Source organism: Phyllostomus discolor, chromosome 9 (genome assembly GCF_004126475.2).
Source record: "Phyllostomus discolor isolate MPI-MPIP mPhyDis1 chromosome 9, mPhyDis1.pri.v3, whole genome shotgun sequence".
Taxonomy (NCBI): Eukaryota; Metazoa; Chordata; class Mammalia; order Chiroptera; family Phyllostomidae; genus Phyllostomus; species Phyllostomus discolor.
Genome location: NC_040911.2, coordinates 76,932,790 through 76,958,914, shown reverse-complemented (window position 1 = coordinate 76,958,914; position 26,125 = coordinate 76,932,790). Strand labels below are relative to the sequence as shown.

At 38.6% G+C, this 26,125-nt stretch overlaps 1 protein-coding gene across 2 annotated transcripts in view; it reads left to right on the top strand.

The window, feature by feature from the left end:
* Positions 1-26,125, top strand: part of PLCB1 (phospholipase C beta 1) — a 660,986-nt gene that overhangs the window by 559,626 nt on the left and 75,235 nt on the right. For both annotated transcript variants that reach the window (XM_028524211.2, XM_028524212.2), the window contains exons 25-28: positions 1,670-1,723; positions 5,125-5,344; positions 7,992-8,172; positions 26,020-26,096. In XM_028524211.2, coding sequence (XP_028380012.1) covers positions 1,670-1,723; positions 5,125-5,344; positions 7,992-8,172; positions 26,020-26,096 — 532 coding nt within the window. The remainder of the gene's footprint in view (positions 1-1,669; positions 1,724-5,124; positions 5,345-7,991; positions 8,173-26,019; positions 26,097-26,125) is intronic.

Below are 26,125 nucleotides of genomic sequence, written 5' to 3'. Positions count from 1 at the left end.
TAAAACTCTTGCTTTCAGCTTTTGTGCTTCTACCAAAGCTATGCTCATGTCTCACTTCTCAGAAAAACCCTTTGATTTAATGCTGCTCACTTTGGCACTTAACCTAAGACTGCTTTAGGCAGCCCTCTGTCGTAACCATGTCCTATTACCCCAGGAGATGGTAGGGTTCCCAGGTTAGACCTCAGTCGGACGTTTCCTTTGCAAAGAGCTAAGGAATAGCATGTGCTTAATAATTTCTTGTTGAGTTGGTCAATAAAGTAAGTAAAAGGCAAAAGAATTTTCTTACGGGGAAGTATAGCTTCACGTCTCCATCCTTTCTTCTCATGCTAGTGCATGGCTGCAGTCAAATCCAGATCCTCCCCTTGGGACCCGAGGGGTATTTCTCATGGGGGAGAATGAGATTTTGAAAAGAGCAAATCACATTAAGTTTGTGTAAGATGTGACTGGGGCCTATGCTTTTAAGAAGGTTGTCGAGATTGGTAATAGTAAGATGAAGACTGAAGATGAAGATTTTTCAAATGAAGATTTTTATATAACAAATACAAGCATTTTGAGTGCTTCTTGAATAAAAATGAGTCATTTAAATATATATAAGTAAATATAGTTTTGTGCTTTTGAGAGAAAAAGAGAATTTACTGTTACTATTTGATGTTTTTAACTTCATGTTTTGAAATAATTTGACTTACAGAATCACTTTTTAAATGGAACAAAATGCATTGCAAAAATTATTTCTACTTCCCCAGTGTTAACATCTGTCAGAATCATATACAATTATCAGGTCAGAAAATTAACTTTGTCACAATACCCTGAACAGAACTGCAGGCCTTGTTTGAACTTCGCCTGCTTTCCACTAATGTCCTTTTATTGTTCCGGGTTCCAGCCCAGGACCCCACACTGTATTTAGCTGGCATGTGTCCTGTTTTCCTTTAACCTAAGGCAGTCCCTCAGTCTGTCCTGTCTTTTATGACCTTGACACTATTGAAGAGTACTGGTCAGTTATTTTGTAGAATGTCCCTCAATTTGGACCAGCTTGATGTTTTCTCATGATTAGGTTGTAGTTATGAATTTTTGGCAAGAACATCACAGAAATGATGCTGTGCCCTTCTCAATGCCTCATATCAGGGGCACCTGATGTTGGAATGTGGTGCCACTGGTGAGGTTGGATCACTTGGTTAAGGTGATGCATGCCAGGTTCTCTACTAGTTATGGTTTTCTCCTTCATAGTTAATGGATATATTGGAGGAGATACTTTTAGATGATGCAAACATCCTGGTTCTCCTCACACTTTCACCCAAATGATTTTGGCATCCACTATGGATCTTGCCTGCAACAACTATTACTGCCAACTGATCAGCATTTGATTTTTAAATGACTACTTGCCATTCCTGACTTTGCCAAAAGGTGGCACTAGTATTGCTTCTACTGAATTACTTTTTCAGTAGAGGCAATATCCCTTTTCTCTGTAAATGGAGCATACAGATTCACTTTTAATTGTTGGCCTCAAAGTAACAAAATGAGAACATTCCTTAGATTTTTTGGAGTAATTGTCTCTCAGAATTTGTAATTTCTCCTTAAAGACATTTAAACTCAAGGTCCAAATGTTGTTTTCACAGGAAGAATAAAATTTAAAAAGTTAAAAGTGGCTATTTATTTTATCTTTTTATTTCAGGTTCTGTAAAGGCACCTGCCAAAACAGAAGATCTTATTCAAAGCGTTTTAACAGGTAAATATCATCCTTCCCCCACCATGGAATTAGGCACCTGAATATTATATAGAGAGTGTAAGAAGAATATATCCATCTATCTCTGAAAGATAACAATTAATATTTCTTATCTAAAAACATGTGTAGATATATACAGTCCTAGCTGGGGCCACACTACATGATGTGATCATGGAGAAGTAACCGTACTTGGCAGATAGGATCCTGTTGCTATAAAAATAATTTCTGCCCTGCCTGGAGTGGCTCAGTGGATTGAGTGCTGGCCTGCAAACCAAAGGGTCACCGGTTCAATTCCCAGTCAGGGCACATGACTGGGTTGCAGACCAGGTCCCCAGTGTGGGACACACAGAAAGCAACCGCACATAGATGTTTCTCTCCTTCTCTCCCTCCTTTCCCCCTCTTTAAAAATAAATAAATAAAATCTTTTAAAAATAAATAAATAAATAATTTCACAAGATATCTCTTTTAGAATCCAAAAATAATTTCATACTGAAACTGTGACTCAACTAACAAAAATGTATGTCTTCCCAAAGTGACAATAAACTGTAATTTAGAAATGCAGAATATGATACATTGGTGACAACAGAATAATACACAGTGTTTGGAAACTGCAGCACAATTTGGAAATAGTTTATATTAGGTTAGTTCCATGAACTAGTGCAGCTAAAATTGGAACAAGCTTTCTTTAATACAATTAGCAGTAAGTAGTGTTGTCTGGAAAACAGTGATAACACTTGACCCAATGTGTAAAAGAAAGGTACACAGGTGCTTACCAAAAACAGCACCATTGGTAAGAGCCCAACTGTACACAACCCATTGTCCATACACAGCAGGAGGGTCAGTAAATGGTGGTGTCATCACAGATTCAAACTGAATGCAGCTCTGGGAATAATAAACTACAGCCACATACAGCATCGATAAGATGCACAAGGATCATATGGAAGAGGCCAGACACAAAAGAGCACATTCTTGATGATTACATCTACATCAAGTTAAAACACAAGAAAACCAATTCATGCTGTTGGAAACACAGATTGGATTATGCTTGGTAGGGAGCAGGCACCAAAAAGAGGGCCTCTGGGTGCTGATAATACTCTTATTTGATCTGAGTAATGGTTATTGAAGTATGCTCACTTTGTGAAAATTCACAGGCCTTAACATTCATGATTTACATACCTTTATGTATGTATTTACATTTTACCAAAATAACACATAAAATATGCATAGGAAAATTACTTGAAGAATGTATTTTTTAAAAATCTGTTTTTAAAGATTTAGTTCCCTGGGTAACAATATGATATTGACACATAAAGCAGGAGACAGAAGTGTAAATAGAGCGTGATTCTATTGTTGTTTAAAAATAAATAGGCCCTGGCTGGTGTGGCTCAGTGAATTAAATGCTGGCCTGTGAACCGAAAGGTCGCTGGTTCGATTCCCAGTCAGGGCGCATGCCTGGGTTGTGGGCCAGTTCCCTGGTTGGGGGTACATGAGAGGCAGCCACACGTGGATGTTTCTCTCCCTCTCTTTCTCTCTCCCTTCCACTCTCTCTAAAAATAAATAAATAAAATCTTTAAAACAATAAAAGTAATAAAAATAAATAAATGCATAGAAAAAAGGCAATGGGTGTACTGACGTATTAGCAGTGATTATCTCTGAGTGGCTTGTTTATGAGTAATATTTGTTTCCTTATATAATGAACATTACCTTTATACTTAAGAGCATATTCAAAGAATAGCCTTTCATCCACAGACTTTTGTTAAAGTATTTTCTCTTGAACTTGTCAAGATCATACATTGGAACATTTTGAACCCTGTTGCTAAACCTGCCATAGCTGAGGCGTTGCACATCAGTTTTAAAGAAGTGGGACTGAATCTGTTGACAAAAATGCAGTGATTCCTTAGGATTATAAATTCTTAATATAATAAGTTATTATGCAACATAATGAGTCTATTTGGGCCCAAGGGTAACCATTAAATAAATATACCTGATTATCTCCCTGGCCTCTTTATCAAAAGGAATCAAATGTCAGGAGAATGGACACATAGTGAAAAAGGAAAACACATTGCAAATGCTTAAAGACCTCAGCATTTAGGAACATAATTTATTATTCTGATTTCAACATTTACCCACTAGATATCTCATTTCTATTCAGGTCAGTTGCTATTCATGGCATATATTAGTTCTGAATCTCTTGACAGTTCTAAATATTTATGATAACATGTTTTTGTTCCCAGCAGCAGAAAGTTCAAACCAAAGCATGGGAACATGTGACCTATGACATAATCTAGGTCCAAATAGATGATAATTCATTGCAGTTAAGACACCGTCAATGTTAGGGCACCCGACTGTTCACGGACGGCTAGGAAAGAAAAGCACTGGCCCGCTGTTAGACTCCATGGACTGTAAGATGCATCTTAACTTCTGAAATCTTAACATATTTCTAATGCATTTTCCAGAGTTAATAAAATATGTCAATAAAATACAGAATGTCTTCAGGTCAAGTTCTTTCACATTAAACATTTTCTCAGCATTGGATAAAATACGTAGTAATTTAAGATGCCACTAACACTTATGGTGCCTTTGGGAAAATCGCATTAAGGGACTGTCCTTCACTTTATTGCTCTGTAATGGAACATTGTGATAAAAATGCAAACCTACCATGTCTGTACTGTGAACAGTGCCCCTTAGAGATGGTGCTGTAGATACTATGCAGTCATTTGTTAAGTATCTACAGGCACACTGCCAGAAACTATGTTAAATACTTTGCAGGAATTCTTTTATTTCATCATCAAAATAACCCTAAAACGTAAGGAAGTACTGTGATCCTTAAGGTGGATGCTAATAGGGCCCCACCCACATCTCCTTTACCCTCTGGTGCGCCCATCCTCTAGCTGTTGTGAGTGCTGGGTAATAACAGCTCATAGCTTCCCCTGCTCTTGATAATTGCCCTCAACCCAGAGGAAGCCTCCTCCCCAGTAAGATATGCCTCCCCCCTGAAATACACAGAATGCTGACATTCTTGTCTCATGGTGAGGCTGACTCTGTGGTACAAGTCACCCTCCAAAGTTCCCAGCTGAATCAGGCAGGAGCCAGACTCCAGCTAAAAGCACATTGTTGCTTAGCTACCGCCCCTTCCCTCTCTTCTGCCCTCATTCCCCTCCTCCTGAGAAACCCCTCTGTAAATCACATGCACCTGGTTGCCCCTCTTGGGCTCTGTTTCTAGGGAACCCAGACTTCTTTAAAAAGTTACAAGTAAAGAAATTGAGTCTTAGAGAAATTTGTTAACACAGTCACAAAGTTAACTAGATCAGACAAACATTACTCAATAATCAGTTACTACTCCTCTCCGTATCTATACTTTTGGTCCTTCCATGTCTGTTAACTTTTCTACTCATGTGTTGCAGAAGTGGAAGCACAGACTATTGAAGAGCTAAAGCAACAGAAATCATTTGTAAAACTTCAAAAGAAGCACTACAAAGAAATGAAAGACCTGGTTAAGAGACACCACAAGAAAACCACTGACCTTATCAAAGAACACACTACAAAATATAATGAAATTCAGAATGACTACTTAAGAAGGAGGGCAGCTTTGGAAAAGACAGCCAAAAAGGATAGTAAGAAAAAGTAAGTTGAATGAGTGTGTGTTTGATGACATGGGCAAGAGTCATTTACATGGATTTTTGATGTCTTGTAACATATTTTGGACCTATACCACTGCAAGAAGGAAAGCCACCCCACTCTCTCCATTCTTTATGGCTCCTCTGTCACCTCAGTGCAGATTTGTCTGTGGACTGAATTTCTTTATTTGACCAAATTATGAGAACAGATATGCAGGAAGTTCTACCCTTGAGGTCTAGCCTATGAGCCCAATATCAGTTGGCTGACTTTCATATTACAGTGGCCAACGTGGTAGGGATGAAAATTTTCTGTAGACCTAGAACCTACTTGAAGAGACAGCTTGTCATACAGAAAAAAGAAGTCCCCTCTTTGCCGCACCATCCAAAACCTACAAAGCCCTGCACAGGTAACTCTTGTGTTTGGATCTATGGGACCCCATAGCTCCATTCACCCAGACTTGATGGAGAGAAGCATCTCTTACATATTTATTTAAACAATATTTATTGAATGTCAACTGTATGCCCGGGGGACACAGCAGTTAACGCATTCTATACAGTTATCATCCCCATGTAGCTGATATGGTAACGCCAGGAACTATGTGAGCATGGAAGCTACCTGTGGATGAGCTGAGTCGGAGGGCCTGAACTACAGCCTTCCTTTTGCTTTTTACTGAATTATCTTGATGCCAGGTTATAGGGAGAGGTAAGGTGAATATTTCCGATTCATGTTATGGACATAAGACTTAACATGTGATTAAAAAGCACAATCAAAACATAGCACTAGTGTTTTATGAAGCAACTAAATCATTATTTTGTAGAGCTGGACTTGCCTTAGAAGCATTCTAGGTGAACTTCCAGGGAAAAAGCAGGAAGCTAAAGGCATTAACATTTACCCACAGTTACACAAGCAGTTTTGAGAAAGCTTGGTTTAAAACTTTTCCTAAATTTCTCTTTCAGTGATATATATGTAGTCATTTGTCTATTCACATATTTATTTACTTATAAGTCTTATCCTGCAAACTTCCAATAGAGTGCTGAAGTAACTTGTAGAAGATGTGTGTAAAAATCTTATGAAAATAGAAACAGAAAAACAACATACACACGGACTGAGGGGCTGCCAGCTCTCTAGACCTGCTGTCCAGTACAGGAGTCACTCGCTGCAAGTGGCTGTTGAGCCCTTGGGAAGTGGCTCATAGAAATTGAAATGTGCTGTAAATATAAAATACATACCGTATTTCAAAGACTTGATTTAAAAAGAAAAGAATATAAAATAACTCACATTTTTTTTATGGACTTACATTGATTTTATTTTATTTTATTTTATTTTATTTTATTTTTTATTGTTGTTCGAGTACAATTGTCTCCATTTTCACCCCATCATGTCCCCCCCAACCCTGCTTCCCACCCTCAATCCCACCCCCTTTGGCTTTGTCCATGTGTCCTTCATACATGTTCCTCAATTCCCCCCACCCCCCATTATCCCCTATTATCCCTCTCCATCCCCCCCTCTAGCTGCTGTGAGATTGTTCTTTATTCAATATTTCTGGTTGTATTTTGCTTTAATTGCATGTTGACATCATACTATTAGAGGCGTATTAGGTTATATAAAATATATTGTTAAAATTAATTTCATACATTTTGTTTTACTTTTTAAGGTAGCTACTAAAAATTTTAAATTATGTGTGAGGAAAAAATTAAATACGTGGTTCATGTTATATTTCTACTGGACAGCACCAACGATTTAATGTAATTTCTATCCTTGAACACTGAATTTAGCCCTTAGCTTCTGGGAAAAGGAAATATGGGTTAGACAATTCTCCTTATTTGATTAAAGGAAACTTGCTGGCTTTTCTAAGAGAGACAAACATTTTCCCAGTATTAAATTACAAAAGAATTCATCTCATGGATATTAAACAGGGAACATTAGGCAATGGGATATTTTCAACTCTGTTTTTACGATAGATGCAGAAACGTTGTTCCTTTGGTTATTTTTTCATACTTTCCCTCAACACAAAAACAAAAGCTCCTAAGCATCTATTATCAAAAGACATATGAGAAGAAACTTTCCTTCAAGAGATAAAGCCACTGAGGCCTGAGTATATCTGTCCATCTCCCACCCCGTTGATACACATTAAAATTCTGAAAATAGCTCAGAGTTATAAATGGACATAATGTTCATTAGTTTTTTATTCAAATATCCATCATCTCACCTGAGCTTTTCATGTAATTGAAGAGCAGATCATATAAGGTTATCTTTTGTCTAGATACTGGTGTGCAATGATTCCGTGCCATACTTAGGAACACAGACGTTGCTTTTCCTTAGGAGTCTGTCCCCGGGTGAGCTGCACTGCAGCCTTCCCGCACAGTGGCCTTAGGCACGTTGTCTCATCAAGCCTGTTTTCTTCAGATGTTAACTGAAGAGGGACATATTACTCGTTGGGTTGTTGGCAAAATCCTCTTGTAATGTAGAAAGTGCTTGGCACATACTTACTGGTCTAAACAAATGTCTTGTCCTTGGGGTTGCAACCTGTACCTGAAGTGGACTATCGAAATACATTCAAACACAGTGCTCTCCAGAGGAACTCTGGTGAACCCCCACCCCCCACCTGACCATGACCTGCATGTTTTGTGAATCCAGCTCTGTGTCCCTGCAGATCAGAGCCCAGCAGCCCTGACCACGGCTCATCAGCCATTGAGCAGGACCTTGCTGCCCTGGATGCCGAAATGACCCAAAAGTTAATAGACTTGAAGGATAAACAACAACAGCAACTGCTTAATCTTCGACAAGAACAGTATTACAGTGAAAAATACCAGAAGCGAGAACATATTAAACTGGTAAGCTCGAAAAACATGATTTATGTTTGTATGGCCGGAACCCTGTTTTCTACAGAAAACTTTTAATGAAAACCTTGGATAACTTCAAGGGAGACCACGGCAGGTCAAGCTGGCAGCTTCCTTTTGCTTTTTCCCCCAATAATATTATCTTGATGCCAGGTTACAGAGAGAGGTTAGATGCATTTTCCAGATCCATATTATGACATATGATTTAACACATGACTGACTTACAAGCACAATCAAAACTCAGTACCTAGGCTTTAAAAAGCCACAAAATCACCATTTCTTAGAAGTGGAAATTGCACACACTAATATGTTATGAGCCCACTATTCCTGCATCTTTACCAAGCTCCTCTCTGTTCCCTAATGAGGCTATGTTTTATTGCTTTTATTTTCACTGACTTATTTTGGGGTTATTTCAATTCCTTGAAATCTCACAAGCAATTGGAAAACACTTTAAGAAAATTAAGAACAAGCTGCAAATAAATATTCAATATTTTTTGTATCTCTGGGCTTTACAAAAGCTAAAAAAAATCATACGGTCCACTCTTCTACATTTAGAAAAGGCCGTATCAAATGGTCAACATGGAGTGCTGTCTACCCACTTGCTGAGGCTCCCAGGGAAAGAAAATGCCACCATCTCTGTTAATGATCAGTTTTATCTTCTAAAATGTTTTCTCATGAAGTGTGACATTTTTTCCATTGTTGTTGATGCTTTGACACATAGTAAGGACATGATAAATGTTTGGTGATAAAGTAAATGAATCAATCAATAAAGTGACCTTAAAAACAAGCTTGTGTCTAAAACACAACAAAGGAGTGAGCTTAACAGAAATCAGTGTCCCCAGAGGAAATGGGCCCTGGCAGGTGTTTGCATGACCTGTCCACTTCTTCTCTGGAGGTGGGTCCATGGAAGAGAATTCTGAGCTGTCTCTACTGGTAGGTTGGATGGTTTAGCCTGGATAAAGTGCAATTCTGTTGTTCTAGTACTGTTTCCCACGACAGTATGCAAATGAGCAAGGCTAAGTCACAAGAGGAGCTTATCCAAAATCATATTCTACATGGTCAGTTATTGTGAACTTCGGCATGCATCAGAATAACCTAGAGGGCTCATTACCCAGCTCATGGGGTCCCACCCTGAGTTTCCAGGTCCACAGGCCTCCCTTGGAAGGCTGCTGATGCCGACACTTCTGTCCCAGGGCTGCACTTTGAGACCCATTGTCCCACACCTCAGTGGGAGACTCAAAGTTTGTCTTTAACAAGCTCCACAGTTTTGATGGGCCACCTTGTCTATGAGCCACTAAAATAAGATTTAAGCCATTAAAGACCATCCGGGCAGCAGTCAGGTTCAGTGTGAGAACGGGATTGCCTTGACAGACCTGAGAAGCTCAAAGCACCTTTTAATGGGAGATGATGGCTTTGGGACCCAGTGACAACCACTACCATCTGACTTTCTCCAGTATACCATTCCTAGTATTCCAGGAGATAAAATAATAATATAAAAATTAAAATACTAGCATATATTGAGCACCCACCATAGAGCCATATACTGTGCTAAGCCATTTACAAGAATTGTCCAATTTCACTCTCATAATAACCACTGGAAGTTGGTACTATTGTCAGTCTGTTTGACAGATTAACATTTTTACCAAGCCCTGCCAGGTGGCTCAGGTAGTTTGGAACATCAGCCCGTACATCAAAAGGTTGCAAGTTCCATCTCCCTTTTCTGTGTGTACAGGAGGCAACTGATTGATACTACTCTGTTTCTTTCTCACATTGATGTTTCTCACTCTCTCTCTCTCTGTCTCTCTCCCTCCTACCTCTCTCTTTAAAGTCAATGAACATATCCTGGGGTAGGGATTTAAAAACAAAATCTTACCAAGAAGTTTAGTAACTTTCCCAAGGTTTCACAACTGGAAGGTAGTACAGTTGGGATTGGAACCTTGGAACCTTGATCTGTAGCCCCTGCTTCAAAATCATAATGTAGAAGCTTCCACTAGTTCAGATTTCAAGCCAAGGTTATCATAATGACCACACATCTACTTAGAGCACACAGCCAACTCCATCATTATGAGGACTGGGATACTGTATCTCTCTCTGTTTTTTTTCCTTAATAGATTTATTTCACATGCCATGCAGTTCACTCAGTTCAAGTGTCCAGTTCAATTGTGTTTAAATTGTGGACCTGGATGTCAGATAAAACCTCGGTGCCTTTGGACACATGCACAGGCCTTTGTTAAGAGGGCTAAGCCCCAAGCACCTTGGATTTAGAACCAAACCAAATTTATTTTATGCCTATTTGGGAGCACTCACTAACTGTGAGCATCCACAAACTATGAGCCTTTTAGATAATGTATGTATCAGAACTTTCTATCAACTCCATTTGTAAAAACCAGAAGTTGTTCTACTGAGAAATCTTATTACTGTCAATTCTGAATTATGAACAGGCATTTTAGGCTGAATTAGATAAATGCAAATGTAATTAAAAAGCAAGTAGGCCCCAAGTAAAAAGGAGTATTCGGGTGATGAGGAAAATGAAATAGAAAAAATTTTATCATCCAAAGTTGCTTTGGGAATTAAACACAAATGTGTTTTGGTTAGGGATTGTACATTTCCAATGTGTGCAATTCAGGGATGTAGAAAGAAACCATGGCATTGGTAAGCTCCCTTTTGAATGTTCATTAAAAAGTTAATATTCACAAAACACTCTGAAAGACAGTGGAGGTAAAAATGAAGAAGACATGGTCACCACACGCTTGGGGGACATTTATTATAAACAGTTATATTACCACGTGATAAATGAAGCAATAAAGGTATCGACAAACTGATAAGAAAACACACTTGAGAGAACAATTTGCCTAACTCTATATACTGATTAACATGAAGAGAACATGTTTAAGTAGTTGTTCATATTATCATGTGAGGTGTAAAATGCATACCAAGTGACATAGGTTCTATACCTTCAAATACTTTTTTTTATATCTGTCCAAATAGGATCTTCATCTTTAAAGTTCCCTGTACAAATAACAGCAGCCTTGTGACTCCAAGTCTGGTCCCCTAATCAACCCCCTGGGAGCTCGTTAGGCATGCAGCCTCTCGGGTCCCACCAGACCTGCTATGTCACAACTTGCATTCATAGGAGTCTCAGATGACCTGTTACATGTCCTAGTTGAAGAAGCACAGTTTTAGAGTTATCAATTCTTATGTTTGCTCAAAAAGAATAGAATAAAATTCCTTTTAGTTGAGATGGGAAATAGAGTGTGTTCTCCACTATTGACAGCTTGATCATCAAGCTGGATGAGTATCTATTGGTGATAAAGTCACAGTTCCTATGGAAATCACTGCTTTGATTTCCTGTCTAAATTCACAAGAAAGGAAATGGTTACTTTCAGGTGGAGGTGAGTGAAAAAGAAGGTGTAATTTCCTCAACCACATTTAAGTTCTGTGCTCCCTGAAACATTTCCACAGATATTGTGAGGGTCTGTAGACTCCAGTTAAGGACTCTGTTCCAGGGAAGAGCTACTGAGTGGGGGAATCGGCTCTGACTTGTTTAATCAACTGCCATAGGCTGACCCTAAGTCTTGCCTGTATCATTAAGTTTAAGTTTTAATTTTAAACTGACCTTGGTAAGTGCACAAAATTCTTAAAGGATCCCCCATGAGGGCTCTGCATCACTTTCAATAATCAGCCACAGCATCACATTCAAGGCTCGACACCCTCAGCCTGGTGCGAGGGGATCATGGGGTCCATGGGGCTGCTCCTCGGTCCCAGCAGGGCTTGGACTGACGTTTTGTCTTCTCGCTTCCCCTTTCTTTCTGGTGGCTTCAAGAAAAGATTTACTCACTTTCTCTCACAGTCACGGCACTCTTTATCCTATGCATAGGCTTGTTTTGTTTGGCTTTACTTCCCACCATTTCTCTTCTCTTGTATTTTAATCTCTCACATGTTCTAATCCCATTCATTTCTCTCTTCCTTCACATTGACCTTAGTAGCTCATATTCTTCTTATACATCTTTCTGCCTGTTCCACTAGCAATCATTTGTGATCCCCAAACCAATATCAGTACCCATGCACCTGAGTGCCCCAGTGCCCTGCCAATCAGTGTTTCATAGCGAAAGCTCTCGGGGAATGTTGATCAGTATGAATTGAAGGTCCATCAGGATGTGAGTGGTGATGTGTGCAGGACTTGTGCCAAATCTCATCATTTCTGGGCACTGCTCCCCACCTGAGTAGCTGTGTTTCTTCATTTGTGCCTTGAAGATGAGAATAAATTTTATTTCATTAAACCATAAGAAAAAATAATGAGATGATGTATATAAAACATTGTTTTGGCCTTTCTTTTCTTTCTTTCTTTTTTTTTTTTTACAATACATAAATTGCTTAGGAGATCATGAGTTCAAACATAAGTGTGTATTGCATTTTTTGACATCTTGTTATAGCCCGAGGGGGCTCCTTATCTTCCTTTTGATGCTGGTGATGACTTCTATCACCAGCATTTGCTGTTGCTGCCTGTCTGGGAGCCAACCTCGAATTTTCTCCCTTCTTGGTTGCCCATCTGAAGTATATGAACCAGGAGTACTTGTAGTGTCAGCACATGTCTCTGCTATAGGTGTGGTAGTGTTCTCTGTCTTCTTCCAATATTCTGACTTTAACATAGTCTCATTTGTCTTGAGAAGTAAATGATACAGCTTTCCCCCAAATTTTACATTTTCTGCCAAGGAAGAAATGACCAAAAATAAATAAATAAATAAATAAAAGACTTTAGAGTTGAAATAAGGAATGACATAATTGTCAAAATATGTTCTTATTTGTCAGTTTCCCTGATCATCATTGTGTAACCATAATGGAATGGATATTTTTCTTTTCACATACATATGTATATGTTTAGATATCATTACATATATACACATATATACATATACAGATCTGTCCAGAAGGTATCCAGCCATGTAATATGAAAAATAGAGACACTTATTGAAAAAGATACAGGATACAAGAAACATTGTACATAGGACAATGACACCTCAGTCCCCTTCAGAGTAGGCACCTTGGGACGTCACACAGTTCTCCCAATTGCCATCAGCTGCTCCATCATATTATCCTGAATTTCATTGATGGTCTGAAATCTCTTCCCTTTCAAAGGTGGTTTTAGTTTTGGGAAGAACCAGGAGTAACAGGGCACCAAATCTGGACTATAGGGAAGCTGAGTCACCTGGGTGACTTAATATTTTGCCAAAAGATTGCACAAAACGTGATGCATGAGTGGGCATGTTGTTCTGATGAAGCTGGCAATCACTGGTTGCCCATAGCTGCAGTCACTGAATCATCTGAACAGTTTCCATGGAGGAATGCTCAATTTTAATGCAAAATTTGAGCAGACTCATTGCTCTACTCGCTCAGTCACTTTGAATGTGATGGCCACACAGAACACATGCTCACTCAGTGGCATATATTGTCCCATTGACTATAAAGTGAAGTCACCGTTTTTCACACATGCACATTCCAGTCCACTGTCTTTGGCTGCCAGGTTACATGGATGTCATGCAAACCATTCTTGATACATTAACAATGGCTGGAGTTCTGGGAAGACCTTCACATAGATAGACAGATAGATAGATGATAGATAGATAGATATAGATAGATAAATATATGTATGTATTTCTTATATAGTTAGGTATGGTATTTATATATATTATTAGAAATTATATTAAATTCCATTGCTTTAATTATGAGTAAAAATAAGCATATTTATATATACTATATATACAGGGATTGATAAAAGTAGGTTTACAGTTTTAAGTACACAAAACAGTTTATTTTTATATTATTATTTATTGATTATTGTATTATTTTCCATGTAAACAACTGCAAACCTACTTTTGGTCACTCCCTACATACAGGTGTAATATACATATATTTCTAGCTATATATTTTTGTATATATGTATATATACAAATTATATTATGTTATATATACATATATAATATGCATATATTGCATGTAACATATAGTTAGAAATGATAATATATATAGTTTGAAATGGTATTATTTTTAATTTCATTGCTTTAATTATAAACAAAAATAAACATACTTACATATGTTTATTGTAAACATACTTACATATGTTTACATTTGTATTTCTTTTTTTCCACAAACTGCCTGTTCACATCCATTGCCTATTTTTATGTTGGAATGTCTCCTAGTCTCTTTACCCATAGAGTTTATACTATATTTTCTTATTTATTATTTTAGGAGGTTGGGCAAGTTAGAGAGTGTAGAGTGTGCTTATATCATCATTTACTCACCCATTTAAAATTATTGAGGGTCTACTGTGGTCTTCACACTGGTGGAGGGATTCTGTGTGACCAAGCCTAAATGTAGTCCCTGCCAAGGGGCTTACCGCCATTAAGAATACAGTTTGTGGACTTGAGACATGCTTTATTCCAGTGTTTATCAGTTAGCTCCATTGCATAACAAACATCTTAAAATTTATTTGCTTAAAACAGCAACCATTTATTTATCTCATGGTTATGTGTGTAGCAATTAGAGTTTGACTGAACTGGATGGTTCTTCTGGTCTTGGCTGAGCTCATTTATGTGTCTTTGGTTCAAATGCCAGTTACCTAGGGGCTCTGCTTCTGGAGGTTGGCTGACTGACCATCAGCTGGGTCAACACAGATGACTGATGCACATCTCTCAGCATCCAACAAGCTAGCCTAGGCTTGTTCATGTGGGACTGAGAAAGGCATTCAATTGAGAGTAAGTGGAAGAGTGCAAGGTCTCTTAAGAAATCTTGTTTCTTTCTGCTGCTTTGGCCTAAACAAGTCATAAGATTTGACCAGATCTGCCCTGGCTGGTGTAGCTCAGTGGACTGAACGCGAGCTGTGAACCAAAGTGTCGCAGGTTTGATTCCCAGTCAGGGCACATGCCTGGGTTGCTGGCCGCGGCCCTCAGCAACCACACATTGATGTTTCTCTGTCTCTCTCTCTTTCTCCCTCCCTTCCCTCTCTAAAAAATAAATAAATAAGTAAATAAATAAATAAATAAATCTTTTAAAAAAAGGTTCTCCTACAAAAATATATAAAATTTGAAAAAAAATTAAACTTAAAAAAAAAGACTTGACCAGATCCAAGAGATATGGAAATTGATGCTATCTTTTGTTTAAGGGAGCTGCAAGTCCCATTGCAAAGAAGGTCGATACAGAGAGTGGTGGAGAATTAGGGCCTTTTTTTTTTTTTGCAAAATCCACATACAGTCCTCATCATGTGGATATGAGATTCAATAAAACCATCCATGGAAACAACACAGTGTTGAACATAGAACATAGTCATGATTCTTTACCGAAGGACAATTTGCACAGAATTTAGAGTGAGGAGACATGACTTCCATTTTTAGTTATGGAACTTCAGCTAATACATGTTACCCCTTGAGTGCCTGCATCCTCGTTTCTAAAATAAAAAGCCTATAGAAGAATGCCTATAAAGTTTCTCTCTGACTATAATGCTAGTTTCACTTAAATCATAGAATACAGAAATGATCCAACTCTCAGACCTTTCAAAACAATGATTACAGATTTCAGCTAAAGCAATAAACATTTCAAGTTGGGTTTTTCTTTTGTGTGCATGCACAATGTAAATCTTAATATATTTTTATGTGCTAATTAGTGACTTTATGTGTGATTAGGGGGAAAATGTCAGTAAACAGAACCATCCCCAAAGGCAAAGAAAATAATAGTTTTGACTTGCATCAACTTAAAAAAGCTTGGGGAGCAGGACATATTCTGCTGAAAGGAAAATTCCAAAAGAGAACCCACAAGTCAGATAATTTAGTTTGTGCCCTCTGGAATTACAGCACTCATTGCATTCCATCTGGTAAGTGAAGGATGCTGAAATGATATATTTTGCATTAAGAAAAAAGGTAGCCCCGGCTGATGTGGCTCAGGTGGATTGAGTGCTGACCTGCAAACCAAAGGGTCATCAGTTCAATTCCCAGTCAGGGCTCATGCCTGGGTTGCAGGCCAGGTCTCCAGTTGGGGATGTACAAGAGGCAGCGGATGTATCTCTCACACATCAACATTTTTCTCCCTCTCTTTCTCCCTCCCTTCCCCTCTCTCTAAAAATAAATAAGTAAAATCTTTTTTAAAATTCCCCATAAAAAAAAAAGAAAAAAGTAGCTGGCATGTTGTGTTATTTATCTTCATGGGCAGCTCCTCTGGGTCTAGATTCCAAATAGACTGTTGAAATATTAAGCCCATGATTTATTGCTATTTTTGTTATAAGCCACAGGACAAATCATGTCTCTTTTAACCAGGACTCCCTTGGTAATTATTTTAAAACCTCCAGTTTGAATATTATTGCTACTTTCCTACATCTGAGTGGTAAATAATAATTATTTATTTTATTCATTCCCTTTTTTATATTGTATTTTTCCATTACCTTTTATTCTCCTTATATAACCCACCCACACACAATCACCATATGGTTGTCCATGTCCATGAGTTCTTTTTCCTTTTTGCCTGATCCCCCCACTCACTACATCCACACCCAGAGTTGTCAGCCTGCTGTCCTTCTATGAGCCTGCCTTTATTTTGCTTCTTAGCTCAGTTTGTTCATTACACTCCACATATGAGTGAAGTCATATGGTATTTGTCTTTCTCTAATAGGCTTATTTCACTTAGCATAATGTTCTCCGGGTCCATCCATGCCGTTGCAAAGGGTAAAATGTTTTTATACAGCCAACTGGTATTCCATTGTGTAAATGTCCCATAGCTGTTTTATCCACTCATCTACTGATGGACACTTCACCTACTTCTATATCTTGCAAATGTAAATAGAGATGCAGTGAACATAGGGATGCTTATGTTCTTTCTAATTCATGTTTTAGGTTTCTTTGGATAAATTCCCAAAAGTGGAATGGCTGGGTCATAAGACAGTTCCATTTTTAATTTTTTGAGGTAACTCCATACTGCTTTCCACAATGGCTGCACCAATCTGCATCCCCATCAAGAGTGCAAAAGGCTTCCCCTTTCTCCATATCCCATCTAACACTTGTTGTTTGTTGATTTATTGATGGTGACCATTCTGACAGATGTGAGTTAATTCTCATTGTAGTTTTAATTTGCATTTCTCTGATGATTAGTAGTGTTGAGCATCTTTTCATATGTCTATTAGTCATATGTATATCTTCTTTGGAAAAATATCTATTCAGGTTCATTGCCCATTTTTTATTGGATTGTTTGTTTATTTATTATTAATTAAATAGGTTTGACACCTTTTAGAATTATGAAGCCTTGTCCCCAAATTTTAGTGGCTTGAGTTTCCTTCATTTGATTTAATGAAATATAATGATCTCATATGACTTGGTCAGATACAAACATTTTCTCATTTTATTTTAATCAATAATTCCATAATTATACTATTTGCGACACCACACCAACTTTTCAATAACTTCTGCAAGAACTTCATTAGCATTTATACTTAAAAAGGTATAATTCTTTGCTTTACTATAAACTTTTACCTAAAGCTATAAATGAATCATTTTCAGTGAGACTTCTCATAAAAGTTACCTTTATCAATAAAATAAATATTTTATGGCCATAAATCCTTACTTTTTGCTATTTGCAGGATATTTTAGACCACTATTGAATCCTGAAAACACTTATAGCCATAGAATAATTCTGCAATTTGTCAAGGAACTTTGGAGATAATTTAGTTTCTGTATTATACTGGTAACAAGGACACAGTGCTCAGAGAATTGATTTGACAAAACGCAAGCATCATCTAGACTGATTAAATGAGATAAAACAACTAAAACTCCCTTTATCAAATTTCTTGATTTTTTAAAAAGAAGTTTGAAGCTATTTCCTGTTGATAACCTCATAAAAGAATCCCAGAAATATCATTCAAGGGAGTATGTTACATTGATCCATTTATATTACCCAGAAATCTAAAGGGCTGACATTTACATTACCATAATTTAAAAGTGAAAAATAAGTTAAATATTACACATTCACTGGGCCAATTTATTGACATTGACTAGGAATGTTGGTCAGATTTTTACCTTATTTCTTTGTGTAACAAGAAAAGGAACATTCCAAGTATCTTTTAAACATTTACATGAAAATAAGAAGCTATTAATTTTGTTGAGCTATAGAAATTTAAAAATTTTTATAGGTATGAAAGAATATCTCAGAGAATGACCAAGATGGTTGCCCTTTTGGTCTAAGAATTTATCTTCCTTGCAAAAAGAAAAGAGAGCTGGTGGAGAATGCCAGCTCCTTGTGGACAGGGCCTGTCTCTCAGCTCACAGTTGGGCCATCCACCCTAGCACAGTGTCCACTACTTCCTAGGTGCTCAGTAAATATTGGTTGATGAATGAATGGATATTTCCCAATTTGAATGGCCAGGATACACCCCAGTATAAACATCTACCTTGTTTTTAAATTGTCAGTAATGTATTCAGTCCATAGAATCTATGGTACAGGTCATTACTTAGTTTAGAAGAATCATAAATTCTTTGTAGAAAAACAACAATTTATAGTTAAAACTCACAATGGGTGTTTTGACTAGCAAAAAGAAAAGAAGGAGCTATCTTCTCTATAGTGGGGGAATGGGAAGAAAGATTAAATTGTGTCTGAAGTGTGAACATACAATACTTGACTTTTTGCCCATTTTCCAAAATTGTCCTTCTTAGAAGAGACTCCAAAGATGTCAATTCTGTCCACATTTTTTATCCCTTTGGAGTTAGAGTCAAGAAATTTTTCTCCTTCATCAAAAACCATTCTCTCACCCTCAAATGACTAAACCAAGTAAAATTCAGCATGGATTTAAGAACAAGCATGAAATTATTTTCCCCTGTGGCTTTCCTTAAAAGGTTTGGAACATTTAACTTGGAGAGTTGTTATGAATGGTAAACAGACAAGCAAAATTATTGAAATTCATCTACTCCTTTGGACCAGAAAAAATCATATTAAAAGTTAAAATTAAATGCTGTCTACTGCATTTCAGTTTATCACGTACCCTCTTCTGTTATTTTCTAGGAGTTTTAAACTAATTTTTTCTTATTTTGTATCTTCAGTGAGTTTTTTAGCCAACATGCGATTGATAGGGTCTTTTAGTAGAGCCTGTCTGTTGATAAATACATCAAAAGTGAATGTATCCTTCAGTTAGTTAAAAAAGCACTTTAATTATTGTGTAAAAAATTTCTTCCCTTTGTCCTATTTTTAAATCTCATGCAATAGAACGTTGGGCACAAAACTCAGAGTTTCCTCCATCTTGCTTGGGGGGGATTAAATTTTTTATTTCTGTTTTGTTGTTGTTGTTAGGATTCTCATGGCTGTAATTGACAGAAACTCATAGTGGACTGTCTTAGACAAAAAGAGTATATATGGAAACATACAGGGTAGATCACCTGATAAAGAATTGACTGTCTAAACCAGGGGAAAGGAAAAGATTGAGAGATGAGTGCCAGAAACCACTTTATAGCTCACTCACTCACTCTCTCCCCCCTCCTCTTTCCCTCCCCTTTTCTCTTCAACCCATCTCTTCCTCCACCTTTGCTTTCTCCTTGTCGGTTGCTCTCTTTTTCTGTCATTAGTATTAATTCTTTTCCAAAGCAGTATATGGGCTTCCCCTTTTCAGAAAATATAGACACTGATCCCTTCTAAATTGCTTTCTTTCTCCAGTAACAGGTTGGAAAAATCTTGGGAAAAGCCTGGCTAGGGTCATATGATTGGCCAAACTTGTAATGTTAGACCAATCCCCTATGGCCAAAGTCAGGGTATGACTGATATCACTTTGTGTAGGGGTGGGGATAAAGAATAAGGCAGCTCCCACTGAAACCACATTGAAAACAAGAGCCAGTTCTCAGAAAGCAGAAGAAGATCTTCCAGGAAAAGTAGTGTTGGGGAGAGAAAACTGTAGGTGAACCCTAAATGCTCTTTTTAGGGTAATCAAGAGATAAATTATTGATGTACATATATAATCCTTTTTTATTTTTTTATTTTAATCATTGTTCAAGTACATATATAATCCTATTGATAATTTAATGTGAGTTTGACTATAGTGGCATATTATTAAACAGTCATGATCTTAATCATTCTGTCTCCTAGACCTTAAATAGAAGAAGTTTAAATGAAAACCGTAAATGCTGTAAGAGCAGAGTTACAGTAAGAGTGACTGTCTTTTGAAAATGTCTGGAAAGGGCCAAATGTTACAGGGATGGGTCTGTTGTAAGAGAGTAGGGGAGGCCAAGAGGAACTGAGCACAGTGGAAGAGCCTTTCCATGTATGTCTTGTTAAACACAGAGGTGTTCTTTTTTAAACTCATATTCCTTAAGATTTTAGGGAAGCACTATTTTTGTCAGTTGAATGCAAAAACTACATTAAGAAAATACACCTGGATTTCACAATAAGGCATTTGTTCTTGAAGGAATAAAACTGAGCTTGTTAAATATGAAAATTATATAGTTTTGAAAGTATTTCCAATATGATAGCACATGGCTTGGACATGACTTTCCATAGCTATCACCAAGGACAAGAGCAATGTGGTTTTAAGAGTTAAATGATTTCATTGGTAATATTTTTGAGTGTTTATTTTATGTAGAACCTGGGATTCCAAAAATTGTTAGGAAAAAGAAATTGCAGGAGTAGTGTCCTTTTGGGGAGCAATAATAAAGCATGTATACACAAGTATAAATACCTATCAGTGATATAGAAAAATCCAATCAAGGTGCCAAGGCTTATAGTTACCTGGGCAACCAAAGGGGAGAATCACCAAAGGCTGACTTAGAAAGGAGAAGGGTGTGGACCAGGGGAAATCTTGGCTGGTACCCACTTTTATAGCAGAAGCAGTTACAGCAGCATAGTCCAACAGAATGTTAATCATGGGAATGTTCTATATCTGTGCTGCCTCCCATTCAGATGGAAATGTCATCAAGTGGAAGAATAGCATGAGAAAAAGTATGGAAACAGGTATATGCCTGGAAAGTTCTGAGAGCAAAATACTGCCTAGTTTATTTGGTATGCTGAATGCTGATAAGGAAAGGAAATGTAAGGCTGGCACATAACATATTTGCAAACAGAGAGCTAGCTAATGGTTTGGTACATACCAAAGGGAAGAATATTTGGGATGGAGTGGAAGGACTAAGGAGAGACTGACTGAGGGTAGCAGGGAATACTTGCCAAGTCCAACCCACAGGTAATGAAAACCCATACCAGAAGGCTGGTAACTCAAAGCCATGGGATACAAGGTGACAGAAGAAAAGACAAAGTCTTCATGACTCATTAGATGGGTAAAGTGCCCAGAAGGGAAATTACAGGCAACGTCCACTTTCGAACTGAATGATGGAGCTTTGTGGGAAAAGACAATTACTTGTCTTCTGTGAGAGGGAAGTCCTAAACCTGCTTGTAAAAATGTTGACATACTGGCAAGCCATCTTCAGCTAGACTCGATCAAGGGCATTTGATGGTGCCGACATGAATTGAAACCCCTAAAAGAGTCAGAGAGGGAGTGGCCATTGTAACTGCTGGAGATCCTACAAATTAAGGAAAGAGAGCTTGGTATGAGAGTGGCTGGCAACTGGCGTGCTTTTGCGAGGACTAAGTCATGACTCCCGACCTGTGTGCAAAGGCACCCTGAGGCCGTGTGTTGAACTCACAGCAGAATTGTGGGGCAGTTTACATTTTTTAAGGAGAACAGAGCAACATCTGTTGGACACTGTGCAAAGTATTACTATTAAGCTGTTTGCACCTAATTATTTCTTTTAGCACCCAAGGGTGCCATGAAAAAATTAATGAGATCCTAAGAGTGCCATGAACTAAGAAAAGTTTTGCATCTCTGGAATAATAAAAGTTAAGTCCTGAGAAATGGCCACTAAGTTTAATAACACACAAGGTTTTTGTAATCTTAAAATGAGGTGAGTTCCAGAGGCCAGGGTGGAAGTGAGATGGTGGGGTTGGAGCGTAGGGGGTGGAGCATTGCAGCGGTGGAAGCAGCAATTGGTCTTCCATTTTAGGGACAGAAGTGAAAGGAAGGTCAAAGATGGAGCAAAAAAAGTTCATGGTTCTGGAGGATAAGGAAAAGAGATGTGTCTTTATGGAAAGGGAGTGTGTCTGGTACAGAAGGAAGTTTGAAAGGAGGAAGTGAAATGGTGGCTTAGGTCCTGCTGTAGGTGGGAGAAGACAGGATGAAAACACAGGCAAGAGCCTTTCTCTTCGGTGGAAGGGTAAGGAAACCAAGTTGAGAAAATGTGATGTGGTCTATTAAGATGTTTTCTCTCAGCTTTCAGAGCCACTCCTGGAGGGAAATGTCATCCCCGTGTCACACGTGAGGAAGCTGAGTTTGGGGTAATGAAGAAAATGCAGATCAAGTTCCAAAGATCTTTTGAGGCAGAGAAGGGAGAACTTGAGAAGGGTATCTTAGTTTGGTCTGCTGTACAATCACCATAGACTGAGTGGCTTAAACAACAAATGATTATTTCTCACAGTTCCGAATGCTGAATGCCCAAGATTAAGGCACCTGCAAATTTAGTGTCTTATGAGAGCCCACTTCCTGGTTCATAGATGGGTGTCTTCTCTCTGTGTCCTCACATGGCTGACGGGTTAGGAGCTCTGTAGGGCCTCTTTTGTAAGGGCACAGATCCCATTCATGAGGGCTCCACTTCTGTGACTGATCAACTCCCAAAGGCCCCATCTCCCAACACCACCACATTGAGGGGTAGGATTTCAATATAGGAACTTCAGGGTGGGGGATGCAGACATTTGGTCTATAGCAGAGGGCTTCATCTAAATTGTTTCCATCTTTCTCAATAATCCAAACAGTGCTTCTCAAATCATTATATGCACAAGTATCTCCTAGGAATCTTGTTAAAATACCATTTTAGTTTTGGAAATCTTATTTTTGATTTCTAAAACAGGATTTTGACTTCCACTTGGGCTGGGTTGGGGCCTGAGAATTTACATTTCTAATGGGATCTCTGGCAATGCCAGTGCTGCTGGTCCACAGCCACACTTTGAGTAACAAGACCTAGAAAGCCTGGACATCACCTCAGAGTTTCTAGGATGGTGCCTGGGATTAGTAGGTGCTTGATAAATATTTGTTGGGTTGTGGCTACACTGAATAGTGTATACAAAGATGTGTGTTCTGGGAGCAAGGGAAGAGGGAACTGGTTCTGAGAAGAGTAAAGAGCAGGCGCATTGGTCTTAGGGTGGGGCACAGAGGAAGGCCAGGGGGCACTGGAGATAGGGAGCATCTGTGGAGCCCAAGGGAGCCATTGCATGGGGGCTAAAGCCAAACCGGAATAGGACGCAGAACTGAGTGGTCAGAGGGCTATGAGGTCTCAAGCTCCGGCTTTGTTGACTGGATCCCAGTGTTGTTGAGATGAGGGCAGGAGGTGGAAGGAATGCAGTAAATGTGAGCGGGTGCCAACAGAATGAAGAAAATACTCTGGAGTTTGATGAATGATAGAGATGGCATCATGGAAACAGAAGTGTGAATACCACTGAATTTGAAAGCATTTCTGGAAGATAGAGCAACGAACGGTCTGTAGAATGAGGACAAGCCCATTGGAAGTCCCCTAATTTGGCAAACAGTCCAAATCATCTGGGAAGATTTGGATACTGATTCCCAGGCCCTTCCCCTAGACATTTGGAGTCAATACACCAAGGGACAGGCCCTGGAATCTGAACTTTTGAGAATTTCCCACCATTGCAAGCACAGTTGGGGATCCCTGGGTAACGCCCTCTAACACCTTGGGGAGGATGGGAGAGGGGAAAGGCCCTGGGGAAGGAAAGGTGCTGAGTGTGTATCCTCAGCTAGAATGGTGGTGTTTCAGGAATCCCCAAGGAAATTTCCTGAGTCTTTGCACACCAAACTTAATGGCTAGACAACTTGATAAATGGCACTACAACCCTGTAATATTTCATGATGTTTAAAATTGTGACAGTCAGGATCAGTCAACGCCTTTTGAATAATCACAGAGATTTTCTGCTGGCCCAAGCCCCAGTGCGTGTTTGCCCAGATTTAACCCACCTCACAGACGAATGCATCAAATCTCATGTTTGTGTTAGCTTACTGTGGTGTTTTTAAATTGCAGTCCTGTAAGAAAATTTCTCCCTCAACTTCTTTTATTCTCTTGGCTAAGAAGTGTTCTTTTAAAACAGCTTCTAAAATCAGAATGAGAAGCTGTGCAGAGCTTTTTTTAATCTGATGGAGTCCCAATTGTTTATTTTTTTCCTTTGTTGCCCTTGGCTCAGGAGATGTATCAGCAAACATACTGCTACGCAAGATATCTGAATTTTACTGCCTATGTTTTCTTCTAGGATCTTTATGGTTTCACGACTTACGTTTAAGTCTTTTATCCATTTTGTGTTTATTCTCGTGTGTGGTGTAAGTTGGTGGTCTAATTTTATTTTTTTGCATATACCAGTCCAGTTTCCCCAGCACCATTTACTGAAGACTGTCTTTACCCCATTGTATGCTTTTGCCTCCTCTGTCAAATATTAATTGATGCTCAGGCATGGGTTTATTTCTGGGCTCTCTGTTCTTTTCCATTGATCTATATGCCTTTTTTTATGCCAGTACCAGGCTGTTTTGATTGCAGTGGCCTTGGAGGATAGTTTGGTATCAGGTAGGGTGATCAGGCAGCATGGGGAAGGGGTGAAGGACACAGGCCTGACTGTCTGGGTTGCACCCAGCTCCGTGACTCACTGCCTCTGTGGCCCCATGCCAGGAACTGGAGCCCCGGGTGTCCCAGAGTTGTCACGTATAAAAAGAAGATACCAGCACCAATTTTCTAGGGCAGTTACTGGAACTGAATATGTTAATACATTTAATAAACTATCAATGAAAGTTTTTTGGCATTATGATTATATTGCCCTGTCACTGGGGTGGCTACACCTTATATGAAACTGGCCCACTCACCCTGCTGTATCTGAGAATCTCCATCTCTGGGGAACAGCAGTGGAGCCTTTCACAGGAAGCCCACACTGTCCATTTGGTGTCCAGTGAGAAGGGCTGAATCCAGTTGCTCCTGTTCCCAGGCAATGGCAGAAGGTTGTGTATGGTCTTTATATGGAATCAGCAAAGAGAAGGGATTGGAAAGCAAACTGACCCTCACATAATTGACAAGCATTTTTGGAGCACCTGCTGAATGCTAGGAATTGTGCAGAGCACTGAGGATAGGAAAACACAGTTGCTGCCCTCTTGAAGCTTGGTTTGATGAGAAAATAGATGGAAAAACTGCTTTCATGGTGATATGTTAAAAACTCTGTGGTAGCACAGAAGAGAATTTCTGATGTTCTTTGGCAGTCACCCACACAAGGACAAGCCATCAGTTTCTAAGATGGGTAACTCATATCATCCATGAAGCAATTAAACAATAAATGATAGCTGGAAACCAAGAATTGTAATTCACAGTTAATTGTAACTCACATTTGCATCATGCTTATTTTAAGTTACACAGTACCTCCAAAAGATGAAGGCATTAATAATTTCACTTACAACCAAGAAAATGTAGGTTTCCTTGACCAAAAGAATACTTTTGATAAGCCATGAAATGGGCATTGGAACCTGGGTCCTCACTGTTGTTTTTGCACTGGTCAAGCTGCTGTACCCAGCACAGTAATCTAAGGAACCCTGTTTAAGTAAAAAGAGATAAGAGGAATTTCATTAAGATGAGGATAATATGATGGTTTTAAATTATGTCCTCATTGCCTGTGATAGATAATTCTAACTATTGTTAAATATCTATGAGAGATTTTCTAACTACAGATAATGTTTGGGGGAGCAAAGGGACAGGGTGCTTTGTCTGTGATAATGTAAAATAGCGAACTGGCATTTTCTTTCCCCAGCTTATTCAGAAATTGACGGATGTTGCTGAAGAATGTCAGAACAATCAGTTAAAGAAGCTCAAAGAAATCTGTGAGAAGTAAGCCTCCATTCTCATCACAATGAACT